We start from the raw sequence: 27,797 nt of genomic DNA, 5'->3' as shown, positions 1-27,797 counted from the left end.
CGTAAACTTTATTAAATGTGTGCTTTTTCATTCTTAAATTAAATTAAAATCAGTCTGCTTTATACTGGAATAGCACCAAAGGGAAAGAGATGACAGCATCACAGAGCGGAGGAGAGGGAGGAGAGAAAATCCAGAAACCATTATATACGAACAAGAATTTTTTTTAATGGTTAAGAAAGCGGGCATTTTTTCCCCCAAATGTGGAGATGTAACATTGCATATGCTAGTGTGTGTGCCAGAGAACCAAGGAGGCTGTGCATCAGGATTACTCAAAATGACTCAGTGCAGGCTGGGCATCACCAAATGCTCCAGAAATTGGACTCTGTGGTGCTGCAGCCCAAAGCCCACGTCGAATTCCACGTACTTCCACTGTTCTTCATGGCATGTTGACCTTTGTGTTCTTTCTAACTGGGTACATTCTTGGCTGGCAGTGCTTTGTAGGAGCTGAGGACGTTCACTGCATGCAATCAGTGCTGCTCACTGCAGCACAGCCGCAGCCCCTCCTTGCCTTCCCCCAGGTCCCAGCAGCAGAGGCCGTGTCTCACGGTGCCAAATTGGGCTCACAAAGGAAATCCCAACTGGTCTGAAATTTTCAGGGTGCTCTGTAAAGTTTACTTTTCAAACAGATGTCCTGAGACTCCAAACACTGTGCGGTGTAGGAGCCCAAGCTTTACAGTGCCTAAGGGCACATTGGATTATCGAGATCAGAAAGATCTTGATTACCTGAATTAGTTTCTCATCATTAATGTATTGATTTCTCTGCTTTTTTTTTTTTTTTTTTAAATCATACTCTATAGGGTCACTTTGATTTTTACTTATAGCTGCTTTTGCTTAGTCCTCCTAACACAGATGCTCAGCGCCGTGGGCCCAGGAGGGCTGCAGGTTTCAATGCTTGACTTTCAATTCTTCTTAGGTTAAAATAATCTAAACTTCATGGCTGGATTTTAAAATAAGCCTAAAGAGTTTAGAGGCTTAAACGCCATTAGAGTTCAAAGCAATCTGATTGCATGACCTCTTTTTAAAAGCCATTGTTCATACGTGGAGGGATTTTCAAAACTACTTATGGCCCAGATAAAAAAAAATAAATCAATTACAGCCCCCGATCCCTAAATGGTTTGACTAGGTGTGCATTGAGGGAGTCAGACCCTCAGAAATTAATGGAAGTAGAGCATTCCAGCACTGATCGGAATTGAATTTGGGATGCTGGGAGTGTTTTGAAGGCACATATGAGAGTTGGGCTTGGGGATGCACTGGAGCTGTATGGATTTAACGGCAGTGATTTGCTGGCAGTTGTAGAAACTCGTTTGTAGGAAGGTGCTTCATACTGCTAGAGCTGGTTCAATATGGGGAGAACAATCTGTAGCACTATAAAGCAGTTTATGCTAGTCTAAATGTGACCATATGACAGACAGCAGCAATATAATGATATTGATTTTTTAAAAAATTATGCTCAAATGATATTTATACTTGTCAAAAGCATGTGCAGCTTATCCCATCCTTAAGTCTCAAAGGAGCTACCTGCATAACTCTTTTTTGCAGCTTGGAAAACCTCCTTGTTGCCCTGGGTAGGGATATGGGAAGGGGAAAATCAGCAGTGGGGCCAGATAGGGTTGCACCGAGCCATGAGGCCAGGACACAGCTGCTGCCACCAGCCCCATGCCACAGCCCTGCCACCAGGGCACGGGGACCTGAGATTAGCTTTGAGGGTACAGCGGTGGGGGAAGGTCCTGGGATTCCACAGTGCAAATGAAATGGTCTTAATTGCCTGGGGAACTTGGCCTTGCATGCAGAACCAGGTGGGTTTGTGTTCTTAAGGATGCAGGGATCTACAGGCAGCCAGGAGGGGATGTGGCTGAGCACCTGCAATGGGACTCGTTGCCATGAAGTTGCCCAGGTCCTGAGATGTTCTCCTGACACAGCAAGCAGGACAGTCAAGCTGGAAATGACTGCTATTGAATGGCAATTTCTGGTACATGCCCTGCATCTTTTCCCTGTGAAATTCTTTGGACTCTCTGACAACTCTGCTCTGATTTCATTAGGATCATGGCCAACATGGAATCATGGACTGGCTTAGATTGGAGGGGATCATCTTGTTCCAACCCCCTGCTGCAGGCTGGTTGCCAGCTACTAGATCAGGCTGCCCAGAGCCCATCCAGCCTGACCTTGAATGCCTTCTGGGATGGGGCATGAAGACATGCAGACAGGCAGTGAGCAGAGGCTCCATGCTCCTTCCCAGCCAGGTTTTCCAGGTAATGCCCATAATGCCCAGGTAAGTTTATTGGCTCCCATCACATCTTCCTTAAAGTTGGGCTTAGGAAAGGGAGCATCATGTTGGTACACAGCACCATGCCATAATTAGGTACTCCTATCACCTAGAAAATGCTGGAGATAAAGAACCAGCAGATAAAGGAGCCCACGGTAATGCAGGATCCTGCTGCACTAATAGATTTCTGTCTCTCAGCCATTTCTACTGTCCAAAAAAGGTGATAATGATCAAAGCAAAGAATTTAAAGCTTCGGGTTATTGCAAATAGGAGATTGGTTTTGCCTGACAGTTTCAAAGGTCTGCACAACCAATGCTCTCATCCCTACTTCCCCCTTGGTTCTTCTTCAGGAAAGGATAAGAAACCTTCCATCAACTTCTCTTCATTCTGAATGCATTTTTTCTTCATTTTTCCCCTTTCTCCACCCTTCAGCCACACAAAACATTCTTCATTATGGCTTAAAGATCATCCGCCAGACACTGTAAACTTGGCTCCTGTGTGTGAGCAGTGGGATGGCGGGGTCCCACCGCCTTCCAGATGTTTAATGAGCATCCCCCAACAGGTCCACATGCATCATTAACCTTTCCCTGCCCATCACCCAAATCCCTTCAGATGGGCTCCAGTGGGAGAAGTGCCCACCAGCAGGGGTGCACACTCCCGGGAGCAGGGAGTTCCCCTGAATGGGAACTTCTGACTGACTGACCATTTCCATCCTGAAGTCGAAAGAATAATTTGTTTTCTTTCTGGTGATTTTTTGAGGGTCAAAAGTAAACCAAAGGAACATTGGTTTTGGCTTCTGTAAGGTGAAAATTAAATTTGGTCAATGAAAAGAGCTTGGTTTAGTGAAGAGGCAAATGTCAAACAAAAAACGGATAAATGAAAAACTCTCAAAGATTTTATGCAGTAAAAAATGTCTCCTAGAGTAAGGTTTTGAAAACCAAATTAGATGTTGCACCTCCTTTGTCTCATTGTAAAAAAGGGACAAAAAAGGTCTGAGATGATATTTCCAAGCCACAGTCTAGCTGATCTGCCAGGCCATGACTCCTCCTTTCGCCTATCACTTCTGGAGGTGACCTGAAGATACCTTGCAGCTTTGCACCCCAATGTTTTTTTTTTAATGGATCCCAATGCAAAACCTGAGGCCTGCTGGAAGAAGCACCCAAGCTGTAGGGGATGTCCATGGCACCAGGCTGCAGTTCACAGCCTCTTTTGGTGACACGTCTCTGAGAGAAGAAAGACAACAAAGTAGGGTCAAAAATAAAAAAAAATTAAGAATGAATCGTGTTTCAGCACAACTATTTCTTTTTTCTTCTGTATTTCCCCCCACCCCCTACTGATACGTAAAAAAAATATATATTATATTATATTTTCCTTTTCTTAAATTATTTTTGTCAGCCTCAGTCCCAGCCGAAGTCCTGCCCCGTCATCTGGTAGAACTTCATGTTGAAGGGCCGGTAGAAGTCCCGCAGCCTCTGCACCACCTCCTGGTCGATGTCGGGGTGGGTCCTGCCTTTCGTTTTCCCCAGGCAGTGGGGTTTGCTGCTGCCCTCCGCCTTCTTCAGGCAGGGGAAGCCCTTGGTTTTGTTGAAGTAGAAGTGTTTGTCGGTGATGATCCTCTTGAGGCCCAGAAAGTCCTGGACCCTGCCCAGCTCCCCCGCGGGGTCGCTGATGAGCCTCTCCCCGCTGACGAAGAGGATCTGCCCGATGGGGAAGTAGAGCAGCCAGTTCTCCAGGTGCTTGGCGTAGATGCCGATCTGGATGGCGCTCCACGAGGTGTCGATCAGGCCCGTAGTCCTGTTTTTGAAGGTCAGGCTCTCAAAGGTGGGGATGTCGGGCTTCTTGGAGAGCGTCTGCGTGTAGTCCGAGATGGCTCTGGTCACGGGGTCCCGCACCACCACGATCAGCTTCGTGCCCTTGGCCATGGAGGAGATGCGCGCCGGGGCCTCCTTGGTGACGAAGTAGCTGGGGGTCTTCTCCATGGTGATCTGCCCCTCCAGGGTCCTGGGCATGAGGTCCCTGAAGGGAGAGGGACACGTTAGTGCCAGATATTTTAGAGGTGTCCACAGCCATGATGTCCTCACACCTCATGACTCCAATGCAGCTCGCTTTCCTCCTAGCATGGATGGTCAACCCATAGTGCTCCAACTCAAAAAGCACCTTAGCACAAACCAGCAACTTGGTGCAGTCCTATTCTGCCCTCAAAAGGACTTCTTGAGATGGATCCCCCCTCTCATCCTACCACGAGCAGACAGTGACAAGACAAGGGGTAACGGTTCTAAACAAGAGGAGGGGAAACTTAGGCCAGATATGAAGAGGAAATCCTTTACCCAGAGGCAGTGAGATGTTGTCCAGAGAAGTGTGGTTGCCCCATTCCTGGAGGTGCCTGAGGCTGTGGATGGGGCCCCGGGCAGCCTGAGCTGGTGAGGGGCAGCCAGCCCATGGCAGAGTTAGGGCTGTGGACGTTTAAGGTCCCTTCCAACCTCACCATGCTGTTGTTCTGTGATTCTATGCCACGACACTGGAAGAACAGAGCAAACTTCTACAATCTTGACATCCTACCCCTTTTAAATTCCATCCTGCCCACACTGGCGTTTCCTGCACATTGGCTTAAATTCCCCATAATAACAGTGAATTTCTTGAGTAACAAGACTCTCTTTCTTCAGGGTACAAGGGATTTTGCAAGAGCCAGGATGTAAGACTCCATCTTTTGGTATTTTCAAGGTGGCAACAAGCTGATGTCACATAAAAATGTGCAATGTCAGCCCCTTGACCTCAGCAATTTCCTTCTTCCACCCAAGGAAATTCTGCATGGAAGCTGCTGGGAAGCTCTCCTGGCCCAGATGAGGGCTCAGTTCTGGGTCACTCCTGCTCTCCTGAGCTGGGCATTGGGTGGGATATGCTAAAAGAATGCAGGATTTGGCCAGTGGATGACGCCTGAGTTAAACAAGGCAAGCTAGAAGGGTGCAGGACATTTTAGCAAATGATCATCTGCTCCTCCCGGGAGCTCCATTAGCTCTCCTTGCACATAGACAGCACATCAGATCCATCAGACTCACACCACCCAGTTATTACCCCCAAATGGGGGCTGCGGAATGCCAGAGGTTCACCATTTGGTTGCATGACCCCAGCCAAGGCGGCAGATTTTTCCTACACCAGCAGCCCAAGGGCAACAGGAGATGGATGGGGCTTCACCACCGTGCCACCACAGTTCTCATGGCAACTGCAGCCCTGGGACCCGCGTCCTGCATGCCCTGACCCCAGGCAATGACCCCGTGTGATGCCGCATGGTGATGGACTGCTCCCTGTCGCAGCAACATCTGGTGTGCAAAGCTGGGCAATACGCCGGCCAAATTAAACCCATCTATCAAGACAGCAACAATGAAAAGCCAACAGCAGCTAACAACACCAATAACAACCAAATCCCAGGCTGAGTCGTTATGTTACAAACGAGGCAGTGGGGATTGACCACTCCTAGTGCAACTCTTGCTGTTTGAAACCGAGTTGCATAGAGGCTGAGCAGAGGCACGGTCTACAGAAGCCACCTCTTTGTCGGTGTCTGTTGAGGTTTTCTATTGGAGGGAAAATCCCTGAATTGGAGACGTTCAGAAACAAGCTGGGTGGTATGGAATGGACTGCCCAGGGAGGTGGTGGAGTCACTGACCCTGGGGGTGTTCAAGGAAAGACTGGATGTTGTGTTGAGGGACATGGTTTAGTGGGAGCTATTGGGAATAGGTGAACGGTTGGACTGGGTGATCTTTTAGGTCTTTTCCAACCTTGGTGATTCTATGATTCTATTATATGAGAGAGCTGTCACTTGCTAAAGGACGGCAAAGGGCAATGGAGCTATTAGAGGTCTGGAGCACAAGTCTTATGGGGAGCAGCTGAGGGAACTGGGATGGTTGAGTCTGGAGAAGAGGAGGCTCAAGGGAGATCTTACCACTCTCTACAACACCCTGACAGGAGATGGAGGAGCTGCTGTCCCTGGAGGTGTTCAAGAAGAGGGTCACATTGAGTGGTGTGGTTTAATGGTATGGTGGTGATGAACTGATGGTTGGACTGGACAATCTTTGTGGTCTTTCCAACCTTAATGATTCCATGATGACATAAAACATCGTTTTGGACACTAAGGATGGAGGTGGGTTCAAAACCAGAACAAGGGAGACCTCTGCCAAGCAGAGCCATAGTTCTATGTTGGGATTTGCTATCACCTAATGCTGCAAAGCCAGAAGGATATATGGGTCAGAAACAGCCTGGGTTAAATCAATTGATGGCACTGGGATGAGTCTCCAGTGCTAATCACACCCAACTGGATGTAGACGACAAAAATACCTCTGCACATTGCCTGTTCTCATGCCCCCAACGCTGCCCACCACTGTTCAGCTGTGCCTGCTGCACCCATTCTGCGCTTCTGTGCTTAAGAGCCACCTTCTTTCAGCTGTGCTTGGCCATTGAGCAAGAGCAGCAGCCCATGCAATGTCATGCCAACCTCTGTTTGGGTTTTGGTAGTTTAAGTGTTGAAATCTCTGCTGCGTCTTCCTGAGGAGCAGATTAACCCCTTCAATGGCTCAGCTGCAGCACAAAGGCTTTCTTCAACGCTCAGGAATGAACCTGCACCTCGGCTGCCAGCCTGGCGGGCAGGGACATGCTGGGACCCACCGGGAATGTGCTGCCACAGCTTCCAGGAGATTAATTAATTACAAAGGGCATCTTTCATGGACGTAAACAGTTGCTTGGAGGCCTCCCTGGACTAATGGCATCTGGGTTTTATTGCGAAAGAGCCACTTGAAAAGACAAGAACCACAAAAATGTTTTTGGCAAGAGCAGCCACCAGCAGACCCTGCCAGAATAAATGGATTCTGTTATTTTAATTTTAGTAGAGCTCGGGGCTTTATTTAATTACTTAACAGGAGAGGAGGACTCTCCTCAAAGGGTGCGTTTGGGATTTGCGTGCGGACTCGCAGTTGGCCCTTAGTGGGGCTGCACCACGGTCTCAGCCGTGCAGTGGGTGCTGTGCTGGGTTTAGTGGCTGATGCACCCCAATGGCTGAGCCGTTTTTGTGGGCACCTGCATGCTGGGGTCACCCTGGGATGTCCCTATAACTGGTCCCCAGCCTCAGGCACTCCTGGTGCGGGAATGTCGTGTTTGATGTCGTGTTTGTTATGGCTTTTATGTCTCTTTATTGACTGACTGCACAATGATCCCTTTACAAATCTGAGCAGGGCGTTGGCCTGAGCCTGGCCATGGGATCAGAGTCCTTAGAGACAGGACTTGGTGGTGTGTCCCTGTGAGAGCAAGGTTCTGGGAAACAAAGCAGTGCTTCATGTCCAGAAACTGCAGCAACGTATCAGGCTCCATCCCTACAAGGAGGGTGTGTTCATGCAGGGTTTGCAGCCTGCAGTGGTGCAATGTGGGGGCACTGCTGGGAGCATGAAGCTGGGACACCTGGGGGCTTTCCCCAGCCTTTGCAGCAGCACAGGGACAGAGGTGCTGGTTGCAGCATGACACCTGGCAGCTAAGGGGACATGACTGCTGCACTGGGCAGGTAATGGGAGTGAAGCAGAAATGGGAACCAGGATCAGGCCAAGTGCCACGGTGATGGGCATGCCTGCAGCAGCCTTGATGGAAGGGCACAAATGCAGCAGCCTTAACAGAAGCACAGAGCCTTCTTTGGCATGAGGGCACTGGCTGAGGAGAGTCGGGAAACTGAGGCACCGTGCATGCAATGCAGCCTCATGCCCCACAGCACAGTGCATCTCTCCCTGCCCTTCACAACCCCCAGCCACGCAAGCTCCTCCTCTTTCCCACCCCATTTCTCTTCCTCTTCCAAAGCATCTCAAGCATTTCTGCATCAGAAAATGCTAAAAGAAAACAAGCACTGCGATCACATGCAATTCCCTTTCCCTCCTCTTAGGCCCTTGCTCCCAGGAGGCCCATTACAGCACGTACAGGAGATTAAAAAGAAAGATGCTCTGGGAAGAGTGTTAATGTAACCTGGAGTGTGCACAGATAAATAAATTAAAACCAATGCCTAACAAGAGGGAGCTGTTCTCACATTGGGCTGGGGACTGGCAGCTCTCAAAGGGCTGTGAAAGCAGCAGAGACACAGCCGAGCTCCCTGACCCTCCTATTCCTTCAGACATCACATGGGATCAATATATGGTGAGATGCCTTTCAGGAATCTGGTAGGACTACCAAAAAATCCCAGGGAAACCCATGGGAGCGAGGAAGGTTCATGAGTGGAAAATACTTGGAGGCACCTACGGGGAAAACAGGATGCTGGGTGTAGAACTGCTGGGTAAAACCCAGCTCCTGCTGACATCAGTCTCAAAATGACACCTCCCAGAGCATAGAGATTTTTGTTCTCCCCAGTGTTCCTGAGAGGATATTGAAACCAGCGCCCAATTGTGCTGAGCTGAAAGGGCAGGAAGCATTCAGCGTGCTGACATACCCACAACCTCTGCTCTTTTGGGCTCTTGGGAAACAACCCTGAAATCTGGAGCTAGGCACAGCATGGGCCCCTTCACCCCACAGCCTGCACACAGAGCTGCAGTAGCACTGCCTTGTGCTCCTCCTGCCCCAAATCTACCCACCCTGTGCCTGCTGACAACAGCAGCTCCTGATGCCGGCGTTTATTTGAGCAACCCTCGGTATTTATGGATCTCATTACAGCTGCAGCTGGGAGCATCTGTTTCCACGCCGCATCTGTCAGGCAGCATCTTATCAGTGTGGCTGCCGACCCCTCTCTCCTTCCTCTGCCATCCCTTGCATTGGAGGAATCTGACCTCCTCTGGGCTGCGGGATGGGCACAGCATCCCCAAGGGATGGTTAAATTTGGCTAAAATCAGTGTTGCTCACTCATGTCTCACTCCGATGCATGGGAGCAGAACCACTGCACACTGAGGCACCCAGCCAAGTCCTTCTCGTGCTGCTCATCGCTAATTCCTGGAGGACCAAATACTCAAAAACAGCCTAGATTAGGAAGGCAGCAACGTGGCAGTGGCTGCAAGGTGCTTTCTTACTTTACCCAACAGAGAATTGTAGCTCCTGCCACAGGAAACTGCAGCAAAACACAAGTTAAGGGGAACGACAACAGCCTGACACAGCATTCCTAAAATGCAGCCTGAAGGGATACAGGGAGCCCTGTGTGTTTGTCCCAACCCTCATCCTGTTCCTTTGGGATGGGCTGGGTAAGGGGAATGCCACTTTACAGCCAGAGATGTCTAGGGATGCTCTGACCTAAAAGCGCTTCCATAGCAGCACTGCTGTCTGTGCCCAAAGCACTGCAGTGGAGTGGTGGGTTTTTGTTTTTTGTTTTTTGTTTTTAATATATTAAATATGTAATTTATATATGTATACATAATTTATATATCTATATGATTTTCATTTATTTTATAAAAAGCAATTTCTTTTCCCTCGCTGTGTGCCAAGCACTGCAGGCATCTCTGCAAGGGTTCAGCCACTTCAGTGCTTCAGAAAATCACTCCAGGATGTGTCTCGCTGCCCCACAGCAGGGACCTGGGCACAGCCTCCATGGACGATGGCTCAGCTCCAAGCCCAACCCCAGGAAAAGCCCTTTTCCCTTCTGAGAGGCTGGGAAAGCCATCAAAGCTGTGCCACCAGGAGCTTCATCTGCTGGGGCTGACTTCAGCACATCTTTCCTTGGCTTTAGTGTATCTTCCCTTGGTTTCCCCAGCCCCCTCTGCAGCAGGGGAGCCCTGCAGTGTCTCCTCTTGGCCATGACCACAAGCCTGCTGCTCCTCAACCTCAGTGCTCTTTGCAGGGCACAGGGAAGGCAGGGAGCAAACACTTTTGAGGAATGCTCTGCATCAGGCAGCACACACCCTGCCATTCCTCATCATGCCCAGATCCATCCCATCACCTCTGGCACTGACCTTCTACAGCTGCCTCTACTACTCTACAACCTACTGATTCTGTCAGATTTTGCCAAAGGGGAATTTTTCCCACTGAGGCCAAGGGTGCAATGGCAATGGCTGGCTGACAATGAATTCCATGAATCCAGTCCTTCCCTAAAGCCACAAGTTCATATAATTTAGGAGAGGAGAGGAGAGGAGAGGAGAGGAGAGGAGAGGAGAGGAGAGGAGAGGAGAGGAGAGGAGAGGAGAGGAGAGGAGAGGAGAGGAGAGGAGAGGAGAGGAGAGGAGAGGAGAGGAGAGGAGAGGAGAGGAGAGGAGAGGAGAGGAGAGGAGAGGAGAGGAGAGGAGAGGAGAGGAGAGGAGAGGAGAGGAGAGGAGAGGAGAGGAGAGGAGAGGAGAGGAGAGGAGAGGAGGGGAGAGGAGAGGAGAGGAGGGGAGAGGAGAGGAGGGGAGAGGAGAGGAGAGGATGGGATAGAACAGAATCAAAGAATCATAGAATCATTAACTTTGGAAAAGACCTCTAAGATCATCTAGTCCAACCATGGAATGGAATGGAATGGAATGGAATGGAATGGAATGGAATGGAATGGAATGGAATGGAATGGAATGGAATGGAATGGAATGTTTGCTGCAAAGCGTGCTGTGGAAGGGAGCTCACCGCCTTCTCCCATCACACTTTGGGATGCAGAAGGGTCACAGTCTCTGTAGGGATGAGTGTGGACCTCAGCCTGAGCCTCACCCTGATGTTAGCAAACCCTGTTTTTGGACCAGCCTTGCAGTCCTGAATGAGGGTTGCACTTTTTGTTCATAGCAAAGCTGTGCCTACAGGAGTTGATGTTTAGGAGCCTAGTACATAAACAGAGCAGGAGACAGCATGTGCTCTGAAAAGCTTCTGGAGTAAAAAGACAGAGAGATGAGAAGGAAAAAAAAAAAAAAAAAAAAAAGGCATAAGTGACCCAGTAGCAAAACTGAGTCTGGAACAACAAAACCTCATGACTGCTCTTCTTCCCTGAAGTGTTCTGTATGTAAAACCACCCCAGCACCCTCCCCAGTGCTGCTGCTGGTCCCACAGGGACCTCACCCCATCTCTGCCCCACAGATCTCATGGATGGGCTCAGCCATGGCAGGGGGCTGGCAGTGGGGCACAAATGAGAAAGACCCCCCAGGACAAAGCAATCTGCAGGTCACTTCTCCCCATACGGACTGCCAAGAGCATATGCTCCAAGCACAGCACCTAAAGAGGAAGGTTGAAGAACTGTTTATTATTGGGAATGTCTCCCTCTCTAGGCCTCATTTTTTGATAAATTAGCTTCAGCTTCATTACTCCATGATATATTTCCCTTGACGTTTAATTATACTTACCCCAAACACATTAAGCCAATCAGTCTGAACAGCTTCTTATTAATATGCAAATGCCTCCTTTTTAAAAACCTGGGAATCTGTGAAGAATCTCTCCAGCCTTCAATTAGGGCCAATGGAGAAGATGAGGACCCCCTGAAAAGCCCTCCTGATCTGAACACAGGGAGGGGGGACAGACCCACCAACAGAGCGCTGCCAGATTTTGGGCTGGGAGAAGGAGACAAACTGCTGATGGAAGCCCCCAGAGGACAGCTGTGTCTGCATGGAGGTGGAGGTTTGATCCCACAGCCTCATGTCTCATCCCCATCCACACAGAGGGTGGTGAGGCACTGGAACAGGTTGCCCAAGGAGGCTGTGGATGCCCCATCCCTGCAGGCATTCAAGGCCAGGCTGGATATGGATCTGGGCAGCCTGGTCTGCTGGTTGGCGACCTGCACACAGCAGGGGGTTGAAACTAGATGATCATTGTGGTCCTTTTCAACCCATTCTATGATTCTATGGTCCCTGGGGACCTCACCTGTGAGCCGCAGAGAAATCTCAGCCTTGCTTTAGCCAAACAAACAGGAACTGGCCTCCCTGCAGCCATGGGCAGACGGGATGTGATTTGCATTGGGCAAATAAACCGAACCACGCCATTAACCATCTGCCCTGGAAGACGTTCGGGTTTTGCTTTCAAGCATCGCTTTCAGCCTCTCTGTTCTCAGATCCCTCTGAACACCGTGGGATTTTCTACTCAGAAACCAACAGGGAATAAAGGCATTGAGTCATTCCTGTGAGTAATTGGAGAGAGCCACCAGCACTGCCGCTGGGGCAGCTGTTGTCCTCCTGGGGGGCTTCCATGAATTACACCCACTGCTGAAACTGCCCCCAGCCCTCGGGGTTCTCCATTCACTTTCACTTGGCCAAACATTAAGAGCTGCTGATGTCCACTGCGTCTTTTCAAGTAAAAGTCACCCATTGCATCTCGCTTCACAAACAGCTTGTAGCTTTGAAAAAATGCCATTTGCTGTGCTGTTTTTCTTTTTTTTTTTCTTTATCCCCTACAGTTAGACATTAAATTCGGAACTACATCGCAATCAGTACACTACATAAATAGTCCAATTTTGTAAAACAGCTCTCATGAGCCATAAAGAAACCCAATTTGCTATTGCTATCATAAAAATATCTCTTTTCGCGTGTAAATCAAACCAAAGGGAACAGATAGCAAGAAAATAAACTCAACCCCGCTGCTCTGCGCCTGAGAGCACAGGCAGCCGCCCCGGGGAAGGGCTCTCCTGCCCTGGGTAAACACACACGAGAGCAAATCTGTTACAAACTGCAGCCACCACTTTGTTTTCGGAAGGTCCCAGTTTATTCTTTGGCAGAAGAGGGAGGGCTGGGGAGAGGTTGGCGAGAAACACAATCCTTTCCTGTATAAACAGCATGGCCTGCGCTGATTTGAAGAGCATCGTATGGCATATATTTCATGTGTGTGTATACAGAGGGAGAGAAGGAGAGATTTTTCAAGCTGGAGGAAGAAGTAAAGCGATTTTATATCATCCAAAGCCAACATCTTGCTCGGACTTCTGGCAGTTCTCCCCCAGCCATCCCTGCCACCGCCGCCCCTTCCCCCCGGCCGCCGGCTGCAGCCTCCCCCATTATTTTTCACAAAGGCATATAAATCACTGTGGAACTCTTATTATCTTATTTTCCCTCTGCTTCCCTCTTGTCTGTTTTGAGAAAAATTAATGCATTTGTCTCCAGAAAAATGTGCAGTCTCTATAATTCAGTTTTAAAACAAGCACAACTAGCAAATGGATAGACCTCGGTTAGGAGACTCATTTTTCACACGAGTAATTGAACCCTTCCCTTCAATTTTTCCTTTGGGTGTTAAAGACAACTGATGCCTCCCTGGAATTTGCTGAGATCTAAAAAAGATGGAAGGATAGATAGATGGACAGAAAAAGGAGAGAAAGAGAAAGGAAAAGAGAAGAAAAGCAAGAAGATGGAAAACAAAAGAAGGGCAGAAGAAGTGAAAACAATGAGAAAGATGGAAGGGAGAAAGAAGAAAGAAAGAAGGAATGGGAAGAGAGGAAAGCCTGAAGCATATCTCAAAACTTCAGTGGTCTGTTCAAAGGGCCCTTTGGGGTATAGCTCAACCTGGGTCTTCCAAAAGCTCTTGGTGCCTTGGCTTTGGAGGCTCCTTCACCAAGCTGGCAAGGAGAGCCGTCCCCATTACACCCACCCATGGGCCCTGCCATGTCCTCTGCATCCCATTCCATCGCCTCCAAAACTGGGGACAAAGAGTTTTTCCAAACCAAAATGACAGCCAGCTTGGAAGGAACCCACACCTGCCGTGCCATGGGAGTGCTGTGCAGAGCCATGCTCAGAGCACTGTAGGGATGCTGGCACCTGAAGCACACATTGCACAGCCCCACACTGTGCCCAGTCCCTGTCCAGTTCCAGCAGAGACACTGAGGACACTGGGGATAATTCCAGCAAAGCCACAATCAGGCGAGCGCTCAGGCCTGCAAAGTCTATTGTTCTTTTGTCTTTTGCTCTGTTATCTCTGTCCCTCGGGAGCAGCATTATTGCCTCCAATGCATAATGTGATTTGCTTGTTTTCCATGTCTGGCTCGTTCTTCTTCTGTGCAAACACATTTTAGACATGCACGATCACAGCAATGCATTCTTCAAGTGAAAAAAACAAATGGCCATAGCATGAACACTGGCTGTCCTGGGAGCAGGACAAGGGTTTCCCTTGCCGCAGACTTTGTAGGACCAAGTGGCAACTTTCATGGCAACAGGAGCAGTGCACCTTGTGGTGAGCCACACTCTCCTGGAGGAAAAACATCCTCTGAGATGTTGTGCTCGAGTCCTTTAGCTTTGATAGAGATTTTTAATTTTTGGAGCATAGTGTGCTGCGTTCTGTTGGAGAAGTACACCTGTGTGTGTGTGCACAGCAGTGGAGGGTTTTAGGAGAGCCAAACCCACACTCCTGAGAACAGGTTGTTTCTTCAATTATGCTGAGAAGTGACTTCTTTATATATCACCACACATCTCCTCCTGCTGCAAGGCCAGAAAATCCTTTATCTGTATTATAAAATAGAGGGACTGACCTCAGGCTATGATCTAAAATATATGGAGTCACACAAGTTTACCCTCACAGTCATTCTTTATCCTTCCCATGCCAATTCTTTGTCCTTTTGCTAAATGAAACTTTAATGCTTTCCTTTCATTCCTGGAGGAAAGCAGTCAAGTGCAAAGAGGGCAAAAGTCTCCAGAAAACAGAAAGCTTCAGAAGATTCCTCGTAGCCTCATTTGCAAGTTCTGGGTGAGGTGGGGGCCAGAGCTGAAGATGCAGAGCAATCTCACCCGGCCTCCTCCAGCTCCGCTGGCTACTGAGGCATTTTAGCCACAGCTCAAAAGGTCGTGCATTAAGAGCTCTTTGATATGCTCAGCTATTCCACCTCATCCCAGGGAATGCATCACTGTCTCACCCGGTATCAAACAGAGTGATCTTACATATTTCAGGAATTCTAACTTGATTGCAGATCTAAATTTCATGAGTACATTGTGCAGCAAGCAGGGGAGGAGGCAGAGGTGGGGCTGGATGCTCACCCCATGCTTCCCTCCACATCCTGCGTGGGGATGCAATCACTTGGGCATCAGTGTGACATGAGGTGATCCAGTGGGAAGGGAAGGGAAGGGAAGGGAAGGGAAGGGAAGGGAAGGGAAGGGAAGGGAAGGGAAGGGAAGGGAAGGGAAGGGAAGGGAAGGGAAGGGAAGGGAAGGGAAGGGAAGGGAAGGGAAGGGAAGGGAAGGAAGGGAAGGGAAGGGAAGGGAAGGGAAGGGAAGGGAAGGGAAGGGAAGGGAAGGGAAGGGAAGGGAAGGGAAGGGAAGGGAAGGGAAGGGAAGGAAGGAAGGGAAGGGAAGGGAAGGGAAGGGAAGGGAAGGGAAGGGAAGGGAAGGGAAGGGAAGGGAAGGGAAGGGAAGGGAAGGGAAGGGAAGGGAAGGGAAGGGAAGGGAAGGGAAGGGAAGGGAAGGGAAGGGAAGGGAAGGGAAGGGAAGGGAAGGGAAGGGAAGGGAAGGGAAGGGAAGGGAAGGGAAGGGAAGGGAAGGGAAGGGAAGGGCGCACCTTCCCAGCAGGACCCAGGGGCTCCCACCAGTGAGATGTTGGCTCTTTGAAGCCACTTGAAAAGCTGGGACCCCTGGAACTGAAGATTCTTAAGTGTGATCAAAGAGATGGGTAGAGATAGCAAGGAGGATTAATGCCTTTTGCAAAAGCTTCTTAGTGATCCCAGTGGGGCTTTTTTCAAAGGGGACTAAGGGAGATAGGCACTTAAATCTCGCTCAGATCCCTTATTTAGTCTGCAAATCCCACGCTGGAGCAGAGCAGGAGTGTGACCCCAAAGCACTTTCCAAGAAAGAAGCTGAACTGATTGTGGCTGGGTGAGAGCTGCTCGTCTTGAGTGGCAGCTTTGGGTGGAAAACACAGAGGGTCCAATATATGGAAACAGACACATGTGGGACCAACAACACACTGAGCCTCTGTGGGATGTGTTCTCCACTATCTCTAAGGAAGCTGCAAGAACTGATTACTACATGGGTTTGGTTATTCTTCACTGCTCATGTCTTCCCATTTCTCTTTTTCTTCCTTTACTATAAAAAAAATGTATCAAGAAGACACGGGGGTTTTGTTCCCCAGGTGCTCCCCAGGTGTTTTGTTCCCTGGTGCCTTACTCTTCCCATCACCAATGCAGGAAGGGAAAGCAGCACAAGAGAGCCGGAAAATAGGCACAAAAAAATGAACAAAGAACCCGTTCTCATGCAAATGTTCCTTGTGACAGTAATAACACTAATAAAAAGGAAAGCTGCACACCGTGGGCTGGTCACAGGGGATGCTCTGTAAGCATCACTGCAGGTCCCCTGTTACCAACACGGGGCCCAGCACAAGGCAAGCGGCTCCCAACCCATTGAGGGACAAGGGCTCATGTGACGTGCTATTGTCCCTAATTTGATTAATGAAGCGATCACACTAACGGGGCATTCCACACACACCCAGCACCTTGTTACGAGCCCACGCCAGGAAATTCCCATCAGAGCATTAATTCCCCAGTACTTGCCTTTCCCAACCTTGTCAGGTAATTGTTTATGAAAAGATGAATGTATACAATAATACTGGGTGAAGGGAGCTGATGTATGTGGTGTTAATGAATGAAATAATCAGTTTGGTAATAACTGGCATGTGTATTTGTCAAAAGGGAGCCAGCGGGACATTAGCATTCTGCAGCCACCAAACCTTTATCTCCAGGGCTTGTGTTTGACAACCGCCCCCAGATAGTCCATGAATAAAATACAGAGTAGTACCCAGACATAATTAAACTGCCAATGTGGATGTACCTAAATGAACTTGATATCTTAATGACGCCGGATAGCACACAAATAATGAAGGAGGTGTGAGAGGGCTGCAGGCACTGAATGCAGCCGTCCCGGTGCTCATTGACATGCAGGGGGACCCAACCTGCACCCAACCTCACTGGGGTGTCAGATCTTTCACAGACCTCTGATACTGTGCAGCACAGATACGGTTTTTTAGGAGTTGATTGAATTAGTAGACATGTCCCTCTTTTTTTTTCTTTTTTTTTTTTTTTTTTCTTCCAGCATGGAGACTGTTTCTCAGGGAAAAGCCTGAGGACGGGCTGCTCAAAGGATGGGGATACATCCCCAAGTAGATCAGCAACATGCATAGAGCCACTGCCCATCCTTATCCACATCAGCTGCCAATGGCAAGCCAGATACATCCACTCCCGGCACACATGGAGTGTGGTTCTGCACATGGAGGCTGCTGGGCACCCTTACAGCAGGTACCCCATCCCATCCCATCCCATCCCACTCCATCCCATCCCTCTCCACTCCACTCCACTCCACTCCACCCCATCCCATCCCATCCCATCTCATCCCATCCCATCTCATTGCATCTCATCCCATCCCATCCCATCCCATCCCATCCCATCCCATCCCATTGCATCCCACCCCATCCCAAACAAGCTGCCCTGGAGCCCCAGCACTGCAGACTGTGGGTGTCCAATCCACAGAGGCAGGGTTCAGCCTTCAGGGAAGCACTGCGCTGAGTTCACCCGCGATGCTGCTCTGATGGTAATTGCTGCTTATTGCTCTAATGGTTCCCATTTTAGCAGCAAATGAGCAACGTACAGTAAGTATCAGTTCTATTAAAGAAATCATAATGGGAAATTAGAGCACACGCTATGGGGAAGGAGCAATGCCCTGGCTAGGCAGGATGCAGCCACGCTGACAGCTGACAGCAGCACAGCCCCTGCCTGCTGCTACCGTAACTCTCATTTATTTGCACACAATGAGCTCCGTGCGTAGGAGAGCAGCATGTGCTTGGCTTGGGCTGCAGTGACTGAGCTGACTGGGAGGCTCAGAAACTGCATGGGAACAGGCCCTGTCTCCCTCTACAAGGATATAAGGAAACAAGGAAACATCGCTTAATGAGAACAAAAAAAAGCACAACAGGTTCAGGGGACAACATTTAAATTAAAAAAAATGGCAAAAACGCTCTGGACTGTGACAGGGAAAGCAAATGCAGGGAGCAACCTGCTGGAGTCAGCATGTGAGGTGGGACGAAGTACTGAGAAGTGTTGGAAACTGTGACTCCTGTTTGGGCCGGAAAATGTGCTCAGCACCGACATGGCTCAAGAAACAGCACCTAACATTAAGAAGACACCAGAGGTAGCAAAAGAGCTCTGGTCCCCACCTTCACCCCACTGCACCGTACCTGCTTTTCCCTGCTGAATGCTCTGCTCTGGCTGCCAGTTACTAAACCATCGCTTTCTTCCAGGGAAAGAAAGGCACAGTGAAAGGCATCCCCGTGGTGCACCCTCATTAGACAGTAATGGTGATTTCATTAGATTAAATAACTCCGATGATCCCCAGAGACCAACTGCACTTTAAACATAGAGCCGCCGGAGTTAGAATGACTGTTATTTAACATCGATTAGATTACAAGGCAAATCCAATTTTTCCCCTAAACATTTGATGGCCACGATTTGCTGAGCAGGAGATGCTCAGGACAGCATTCCTGGAAACCTGCCCTGGGAGGCCAGAGCTGCCTGGGGAGGACTCACTTGTGGAGAAGAACTGCTGCTGCAGCGAGAGGATGATGGGTTCAGCTGCACTGTGTGATGCAGAGAGACACACAGACAGACTCCAGAGAGTTTGCAAAACTCAGTGGTCTGATAGATATATATTTTCCTGGGGTAGTAAGGTAAAGCTCCTGGCTGAGCTGGCTCCCAGCAAGGCAAGGTGACCATGAAGGTGACATGGAGCAGAGCAGGACCCACCAGGGCACTCTGCAAATGTGACCATGGGAATTCAGTAGGAACTCCCAGCGAGGGAGGGAAGAGCTTTCATGCATGGCAGAACTCCCAGTGAGCTCCAGCAGCTCCATGCAGCAGGATGATTGGTGCCTTCGGGGGGTGCCAGATCACAAGCATGGGTACCAAGGTGAATCTGGATGGAGAGGAGAAAGGCACTTGAGCTGAGGTGTGACAAGGTGACATCGCTCACTTCTCCCTGCGGTCTTACAGTAACACCCTATGGGAGAGGCATACTCAAAGCAGAGGAAACCCAACTCCAATGTGATGCCATGGGGTAACCCTCTGCAGGACCCCACTGCTCAGGATCTTCAGGACAGGGTGGCCTTCACCCCTTCCACACCTCCACCCCTTACAGCAAGCTGTCAGATGGGGAAGACTCCCAGCCAGATTCCTATAAGAGGATTAACAGAATTTAGATTACACCTCAAGCTAGAAGGAAAAGCATTGCTCTGTAGTGTAAGAAATGGTGGCCCTAAGCACACTGCTGTGAGCTTTAGGGCAAAGCAGGCAAGCAGTCCACAGTCCTGTGACCCCTCGGGGCATGCGTGGGACTCCTCAGTGCAATTTGTCCCTGAGCATCCCCGTGGTGGTCAGGAAAGCATGCAGGAACATAAGGTATTGGCCAGTTGTGGGTTTGCAGTGCTGCTGGCCAGGGTCAGCACAGCTGAGGGGAGGGTGATGGCTGCTCAGTGGCACCGACTCTGCCAGAGCCCCTGGGATCATCAGGGTGCACAGATGGGAGCCAGAAACAGGGACAAATCCAGGCACCAGCTGCAAGCTGGCAGGTCACTGTCACCCGGCCAGACACCCCATTTGTAATCAGGAAGCAATGAGCAGATGAATCCTGTGATATCTGCACCCAAATGCTTTGTATACAGGGGGCTTGTGCAGGGCTCCTGCCTGTGTCCCACCCCCATGCTGACCCCATGATGCTGGAAGCAGACAAACTCAATTAATTGCCATGTTCTGCATCTGGGTCCGGCCAGGAAGCCCTTCCCCCACTTCTGGCCCCTCTGGAGGCTTCCAGGTGTGCACATCCCACTAAATCCTTCCTCTCTGAGCCCCTTCTTGTGGATTCACTGCTCTGGGAAGCACAGGAGGCAGAGCAGCTCTAACAAAGTCCTTTGTGGCTAAATGCAGCAGTGCAGCCCCATTTCACAGCTGGGGAAACTGAGGCACAACCTGGACATGGCCTTGGCTCATCATCACTCAGCCAGGCTGAGGGAGCTTCCCAAGGCCTGTCAAGGTACAACACAGGGTCCTTCTCTCACTAACCCTTACCTCAGGGCTCAGGACACAGCTTCCTCACGGTGGCAAACCCAGAAGCTGGGATGTGGGATTTCTCCCCCCAGAAAGGCTTCCAGGACTGCTCAGGTCTGACAGCACAAACTGGTTCCAATAGCAGTGAAAGGTGCTGGTATACGGTGTTCCAATAAGGAACATGAAAGTGAAATTGAATGTTACTGACAAAATGCAACATTTTAGAGCCCAAAAACGCGCGTGTGAAAGTGCACACATATCGATCATCAGATAAATACGGAAATCAGAAACAGTTAGTTTTGATATTTTCCCTTAAAAGGCAACTCCAGCAAGCATGGGCTCCAGGAGGGTGCCCTTTTCCAGCTGGAAACGTCACAACAAATCACCCTTTCTAACATTTTCAGCAGAAAAAAAGGTCTTGTTAGAGGAAAAAAATTATAACGTAAATTGAGCAGCTTCAGATGGCACAGCAGCAATGGAAGCTGAAGGTCTGATGGGCTGCTCCCAGCTCCCACTCATCTCCCAGGGCAGGGGATGCTGCTCCAGACCCAGCCTGTGGCTCAGTGGGAGTTTGAAGTGGGGATCTTTCTATCTCCACAACTGATGGTGTTGCAACTGAAAAAGCAAGTTATGCAGCATATGCAGGAAGCAAGGAGGATGGGCTGGCTGTCCCCAAAGGGAATCAGGGATTTCTGAGAAACGTCTTCCTGTAAAATTATTTGTGATTCACGTCCTGCTAATGGGGGTGAATGTGTTTAACCCCAAGCCATGAAAACCCGCATGTTCCAGGCAGTGCAGGGACAGCAGCCAGGACAGTGGGCGGCCCCAGCCCTCCAGATCATGCCTGAACAGCCCCACTACCCCAAAAGGGCTCTGCACCAGGGGAAATACCCATAGCATCCCACCCCAGGAACATGACCTGAACTGCAACCTAATCCGCTTCCCTTCCCTAATACCTGCACGTAATGAATTTGCAAAGATTTATGGCCACAACAGCAGCCCCTGCTCCCCGTTGCCAACCTCTTCTGTTTCACTGCGGAGGCAGTTTGGGTTACCTCGATGCTCTCCAGGGGAAAAGAGTAATTAGCGGCTCAGGAGTTTTAATGGAGACAGGGAGGGCACACAGGGGGGAGGTGACTCTCCGATTTGCTGCTTACTTGTTCGTTGCACTGAGCTCTTGGAAAGGACCCAGCTCCCTTCCCCCACCCCAGACCCAACTGCTCTTATTAGAGACTTCAAAAAGGTCGGGGTGAAACCCAAGCTCAGCTGCAGGCACAGTGGTAGGGATGGGGCAGCCCCAAAGACCTGGCAGAATTACTGGCAGGAGCCCCGGCAGGCAGTGGAGAAATTGCAGGAGGGAAAGCCGCTGGGATCTGCAAGATCCGACCCCAGAGGAAGACTCGGGATTTATAAGCAGGGTGAATTTGCTGCTTCCCTAAAGAAGCATCGCAATTTTTGCCATAAATGGGCTCTGGCCCCAGCCAGCTGGAGCCTCGCGCTGCTTTTCACAAGATGCGGCTCTATGAATTTAACTGACAAAATCTTGGACGGCCGGGGCCATACTTTCAAGCTTGCTCAGCACCAGCAGGAAGGGTCGGGACAGACCCTGCTGCAATCCCCTGGAGCGTGGGCAGAGCGATGGGGGGCACACAGGTGGCACTGAGCTCCTGCAGGCTCCTGCACCCAGGCACCAACCGAGGCGAGAAGCTGAGCTGAAGAGGAGGATGGGCCTCACAGACCTCTGAATCTCTGAACGTCCCCATGCAGAACTGAGAAAATGAGTCCAATAAAACACTGATGATTTGTTTGGATGCTTTCTGATGGGAATGGGTTGGCTTCTCCCTATGTGCCAACAGGGGAGCTCTCACCTTACCATCAGCACTGGGTACGTACTTCTCCGCTGCCCAAAACGAGAAGTGATGCATATGGATGCAAAACGTTTAAAAGCACCACCAATAATAATAACACTGCGGGGTTTATTTGAGGAATGAGGGCCCCAACCCCAGCTCTTTGCACTTGGATTTGTTGGGGTGCTGCGCCCAGACGGTGCCACCATCTGACGGTGCCATCCGGCATGCACACTAGATGGCACTCTGCCTTGCTGCGAGGTGACAGCGAGCCGAGGCTGTCCCAGGCATCTGCGACAGGGAAAGGCCCGTCTGTATCTGCCTTCCTGGTGTTCTCAGTGCCTTGGAATCACAGAAGTGGTTTTGTTGGAATAAACTTTTGAGACCACAAAGTGCAACCATTACCTGACCTGTTGAGTCCCATCACTTAGTGCCACATCCAGATGCCTCAGACTCAAAGCAGTGACAGCCCTCCTGCTTTTACAGATGGGCAATCAGATACTTTTTGTGCCTCCTAAGCCATAGGGCACAAGCTTCCAACTGCTTCAAGCCTTCACCAACATGCCCTAGAGTTTCCAAGCCAGGATTCCCTGCAAAGGCAATGCTGAGCACCAGAACCAGTCAGTTACCATCCTGTGACAACTCCTTGCCCAGGAGACAAGCACTGTCTTCGAGCCTATCCCAGCCAGTCTCCACCTGCTGTTGACAGTGAATTATCTGTGCTTTGGGGCCAAGACCATCCTTTGTTCCTTTTTTATACAGCACCTGGCACAATGAACTCAGTATGAAACGTTATCTGATTACACAGCTAATAAATAAACAAGGACCTTGATCCTCTTCAGCATGGGTTTGTCCAAGGCTGCAGGCTCCAGAAAAAAATGCTGCGGGCTGCGCTTGATGCTATTTGCAATTCAGATGTGTTTGGGAGACGTGGTGTTCTCAGGACAAGGAGCAGCCGTTGCTAAACCAGAACTTCTCACACACGCATAGCAGGGAGTGGAAAACCAAAACTAGCACGAACTTGATGTCCAACAGCACAAGCCACGTTCTGGTAGGGCATGTTATGAACACACAGCCTTGGTGTTGTTGCAGATGATGCGAGGACAGGTGATAAGATCATGCTGCTCCAAGGCAGCTATTGCTACAGCATCTCCCTCCTACAGAGAGGTTTGCACCTCCTGATGCCTGCTGCAATGTTCATTAATTACACTCACTCCCCAACACCTCTCCTGCCACCATCCATGCCCTCTTGTCCCACTGCTGGGGTCACAAAGCACTCTCAGATGGTGCTGCTGAATCACAGGGACCACAAAGCCCAGACCTCTGGGCCAGCCACCACTGCAGGAGTGGGCCACCACCTCCATCCCCAGGGCTCTTCTGCTGTGATTTGAGGCTGGGAAATTGCACAGAAAGGTGGGATGCAGCTGTGAGCAGCAGCTCTGACCATGTTCCCCCCCCAAACCAAACCATCCCAAGACATCCTCTGTTCCCTTCCACTCACAAACATCACTGGTTGCCCGGACTTAAAAAAAAAAAAAAAAAAAAAAGGAAAAATAAAGAAAGCCTTGTAGAGAAATCTTGAGAGGCCATTAATTATGAGACAGAGAACTCCCCAGATCTGGGAGCAGCGGGGAGGAGTGATACTTACACTCCCAACCTGACGGGGTAACTTTGAAGCATCTTTCATCTTCCCCTGGATCGGGTGTAATCTAATGACATTAGCTTGGCTTCGCTCTAGTGGAATTGGCATCGGTGCTGCAGAGCAGGGAGATTAAAACATATGAAATAAATGTTCCTGGGGTGACTGACAGCCTAATGACATTCCAACAGGCAGCTCAATCAGCGCGAGGCTAACAAAGGATCAGAGGGAACCAGCCAGACTTGCAATATCACCCACAAACACAGATATTTTTTTATTCAGGCTTTTTTCTTTTTTTTTTTTTTCCCTTGACTGGATTAGCCCCTATTCCTGAGTTGTCCCCGGGCTGTGTGCAGCCCTGCTCTGGGTGGGGGTTGCAGTTGAACGCTATTAAAACACATGCTCACCTGCTATTGAACTCTGTGAGCTCAATAGCCTTGTTCAGGGCTGAAGCAGCGATTTCTGTGCTGGGAAGTCAATGAGAGCTTTGTGGGCTGCCCCCTCCCCTCCCTTTGTCCCCATACAAACAGGGGACTCGCAAACCCAAAACAGACAGATCTTCCATTGGCACACATCTTCCCTCCATATTCAACCCACACACGAGCTCGGAGGTGTCACACTTCCCAAATTAAACCAGTCAGATTGATTTTTAAAAATCAGCCTCTCTTTAAGACAACGTTGCTGCCCAGACACAATGCTGGCTGTGAGGTGAGCCATTATTCTGCTCGATTTAACAGGCAGCGCTTCCCATCGCTTGCGTGCACTGTGCAGCACCCCAGGGCCATCCTGACCCACTGCCATCCGTGCACCCCACATCATGTGCAGCAAGCAGCGGGCACTGGAGGTGCTCTTTTGTTCCTAGGAGGAACCACAATCCTCTCACACCTGAGATCCCATCTGGAGCAGGTTGCCCAAAGATGTTGTGGATGCCCCATCCCTGGAGGCATTCAAGGCCAGGCTGGATGTGGTCTGGTGGTTGGCAACCCTGCACACTGCAGTGAGGTTGAAACCAGATGATCATTGTGGTCCTTGTCAACCCAGGCCGTTCTATGATTCTATGACATCTCACCTCTGTGCTTCCCAGGGTGTCCTCTGTGGTGCCACTTGGACCCAGGAGTAGTTCCCCTGGTACAAACCTATGTCCATGCAAATAGCCATGAACAAATAGCTCCCTGCAACAGGGTGCTGGCCGGGCCGGCTTCCTGCGGGCGCTGAAAGCCAACCCCACTGTTTATGCCTTGTAATGATGCTGTTTAGTCTGACGGCTGGGAAACAGAAATGCACGTGAAACCTAAGACTCTGATGCCAAAGATAAGAAATGAGGACCCCTGGCAAACATCTGGCCTTTTCCCCAGCACCGAACCCTCATCAAAGATTACAGCAAACCCACGGAGAGAGACATTGTAAAGTGAGCATTTACAAGGGGTGGACAACGGGTTACTGGCGGGCTGACACCGCACTGCCATCACAGCGGGACCGCGTGCGTTCGGAGAGATTACTCACACAAGCAAAGCGGGCAAGATTAGGTCTCAGAGGAATAATCCCATACAAAGCATTCACTGTACCTCAGCCTCCGTAGGGCTAATAAAAAAAAAATGGTGAAATTCAGTACATCAAATACCAGAGCAAACAAACTGCAGCAATTAATGGGAGCGCTCGCATACCCGGTGCTCGCACACAACCATTACACAAACAGCCTGCAGGGCAGCACCTCCAACGAGCAGGAGCTGCCAGGTCAGGACCAAACCTCTGGGAAATGAAACCCCCTGCGCTGAGGGCTGTGCTGTGCATTCCCTGCCGGTGGCTCCTCCTCTGTCTGGGTCTGCACTCCTCGCCCAGGCTTCATTTCAAAGCCAGCGGGCCAAACCCGCTGCTGTCTGCTCCCCAGCGCTTCGAGAGCATCTTTGATAAATAAGCTTTCCTGCATATCCCCCATAAATTTCAGTAGATGCCATCCCAAAGCCATGTGTTTATTTTTCAAAGTCAAGCCTTGATTAAACTCCTTGAGGTTTGCAGATTCCTTTTTAATGCTTCCTTTCTGATACGGGGTCGGCATGTGGAAATTGGATAAGCGTGCACTAAAAATATAATTCTGTAGACAGCTTCAGCCCACACGAAAGGAAATCTTTCTGCTTGGAGAACCCACACCCTGCTGCCGGCAGCAGCCCGGCGCGCTCCCAACACCATCGGACACGCAGGGAAGCTCATCACTTCCACGTGTTAAGACTTTACATAAACACTGGACTGCCGGTACTGTCCTACTAGGCATTTCAAGGCTGTCACCACGAGCTGAGCCAAAATCACCCTTTTTCTCTATCGACAGCCGTGCTTCACTTGCAAGCAAAATAAGCCCCGGGGCTGCCCCGAATCCTCTCCTTTTTGCTTACTTATTCACAAAAGCCACAAACACGCGATGCAGAAGAGCTGTTTCTCCCCCACCCCAACCAATCTTTTCCAGAGGAACCTCCGGCAGATGCTCCTCTGCGAACTTTGAAACACATGAGGAAATCATCTGAACAGCAACAATGCCCCTTGGCTGTAACGTTCTCTTTCTTCTCAAGGGGGACTCCTTCCCTTTGGTTGAATGAAACACTAACGCATTGAAATAAGAACCCCATCCACCGTACTGTTTGTTTTTGAGGCAGGTGAGCGTGTGGGTTGCCCTGGAACTGACAGTGTGGGTTTACTCATCGCAGGGCTGCTGCAACATTTGCATGGGAAATGTGCGCCTTCTGCACGCAGGAGGCAGGAAAGCCGCTTTCAAGGGCTGGGAGTCAGAGGAGCAGCGGGGTTCGGGGCTCGGCTCCCACCCCGCATCCCCGCACAGCCCCGGGACGCGGAGCTCACCGCGCTAGCAGCCCCCGGAGCGCCCGGCAGCTCTGCCCCGCGAGAGTCGGGAGATGCGCCGGGAGCGGGGAGAGCTGAGGGTCAGGGAGGGGGCAGGTGGAGAGGATTCGGGAGCGGCAGGGACGGGGAAAGCGGTGGAGAGCCGTGGGCTGGGGGATGCGGGGAGCGAGAGGAGCGAGAGGAGCGCTCGGGCTGAGGTTCGGCGGCCAGCGGGGGGCACTGCCGGCTCGGGTACAGCGCTGCCCGGCCCCGCCGTGCTGCCGCCCGCCCCCCCGCCCCGTACCTGTACCAGGCGAGGCCCCGCTCGTAGTTGCGGTCGAAGAAATGGGGCTCGGCGCCGACGGCGCGCACGTCGGGGTGCACCCGCAGGAACTCCAGCAGCGCCCGCGTGCCGCCCTTCTTCACGCCGATGATGATGGCCTGCGGCAGCCGCTTGCTGCCCTCTCCCAGCAGCAGCGTCAGGGTGCCGGCCGTGCCCGCCGCGCTGCCCCCGCCGCCGCCTCCTCCCGAACCTCCGGCCCGGCTCCCTCCGTCCCCGGCCGGCACCTCCGGACCCGGCGCCGCCTCCTGCCGCCGCCGCCGCTGCTTGAGCCGCTGCAGGAGCCGCTTCCTCCGCGCCGCCGCCGCCTGCCAGGGGGGCAGCTCGGCCGAGCCCCCCAGGTACCCCCCGCCGCCGCCCTCCTCCTCCTCCGAGGCGGCGCCGGCGGCGATGATGGGTCCGGGTAAGGTCTGGCAGCGATCGGCCAGGCAGTAGAAGACGTAGAGGGACATGAGCAGGGAGCAGAGCATCACCAGGAACTTCTTGAAGATGCTGCGGGGCAGCGGCTCGGCGGCGGGGGCGGCCGCCGCGCTCACGGCCATGCTACCCCGAGGCGGCGGCCGGGCGCCCTGGCCATGCTCCGCCGCCGCCCCGCAGCGCTCAGCGGCGGCGGAGGAGGAAGAGGAGGAGGAAGGGGACCGCGCTCCGCCGCATCCCCGCCGCCCCCCGGGCCTCGCCGCGGCGGAGCTTCAAGGGGGCATCGCCTCGGCGGAGCCTCCGCCTCCGGGGCCGGGTGGGAAGAATCGCTGCCGGGAGCCGCCGGCGCTTTTGGGGGGAGGTTCGGAGCGGGGCTCCCACGTGCGGCGATCGCCGCGGCAAAGTTCGCCCGAACCACCGGCGGGGAGCGGGGCGGGGCGGGGAGGAACGGCGGCCAATGGAGGGGCGGGGGCTGCACCGCCCATCCCGGCGGGAGGGGGCTGCGGGGAGTCCGCGGGGAGCGGCGGTGGAGAGCGGTCCCGGGAGAGCTGCGTCGCTCCCGGCACCGTGCTCGGCCCAGCGCCCTCGCG

The 27,797-nt window shown here is 51.3% G+C and overlaps 1 protein-coding gene across 1 annotated transcript; it reads right to left on the bottom strand.

Annotated features, from left to right (window-relative positions):
* HS3ST3A1 (heparan sulfate-glucosamine 3-sulfotransferase 3A1) lies at positions 1-27,347 on the bottom strand. The gene is made up of 2 exons (XM_052687973.1): positions 26,755-27,347; positions 1-4,279 (listed from the first exon to the last, which is right to left on the bottom strand). The coding sequence occupies exons 1-2, from the start codon at positions 27,330-27,332 to the stop codon at positions 3,661-3,663; spliced, it is 1,197 nt and encodes a 398-aa protein (XP_052543933.1). The 5' UTR covers positions 27,333-27,347; the 3' UTR covers positions 1-3,660.
* Between the last annotated feature and the right edge of the window lie 450 nt (positions 27,348-27,797).

This window comes from Tympanuchus pallidicinctus, unplaced genomic scaffold (genome assembly GCF_026119805.1).
Source record: "Tympanuchus pallidicinctus isolate F22 unplaced genomic scaffold, pur_lepc_1.0 scaffold23, whole genome shotgun sequence".
NCBI classification, from domain to species: Eukaryota; Metazoa; Chordata; class Aves; order Galliformes; family Phasianidae; genus Tympanuchus; species Tympanuchus pallidicinctus.
Note: the sequence above shows the minus strand (reverse complement) of the source record. Positions and strands in the feature narration are given on the sequence as shown.

Excerpts from the sequence above, each read along its gene's own strand:
- HS3ST3A1 (XM_052687973.1), bottom strand. The coding sequence starts at position 27,332 with ATGGCCGTGAGCGCGGCGGCCGCCCCCGCCGCCGAGCCGCTGCCCCGC. Across the intron at positions 4,280-26,754 it reads CGGGGCCTCGCCTGGTACAG|GGACCTCATGCCCAGGACCC; the intron begins GTACGGGGCGGG and ends CTCTCCCTTCAG.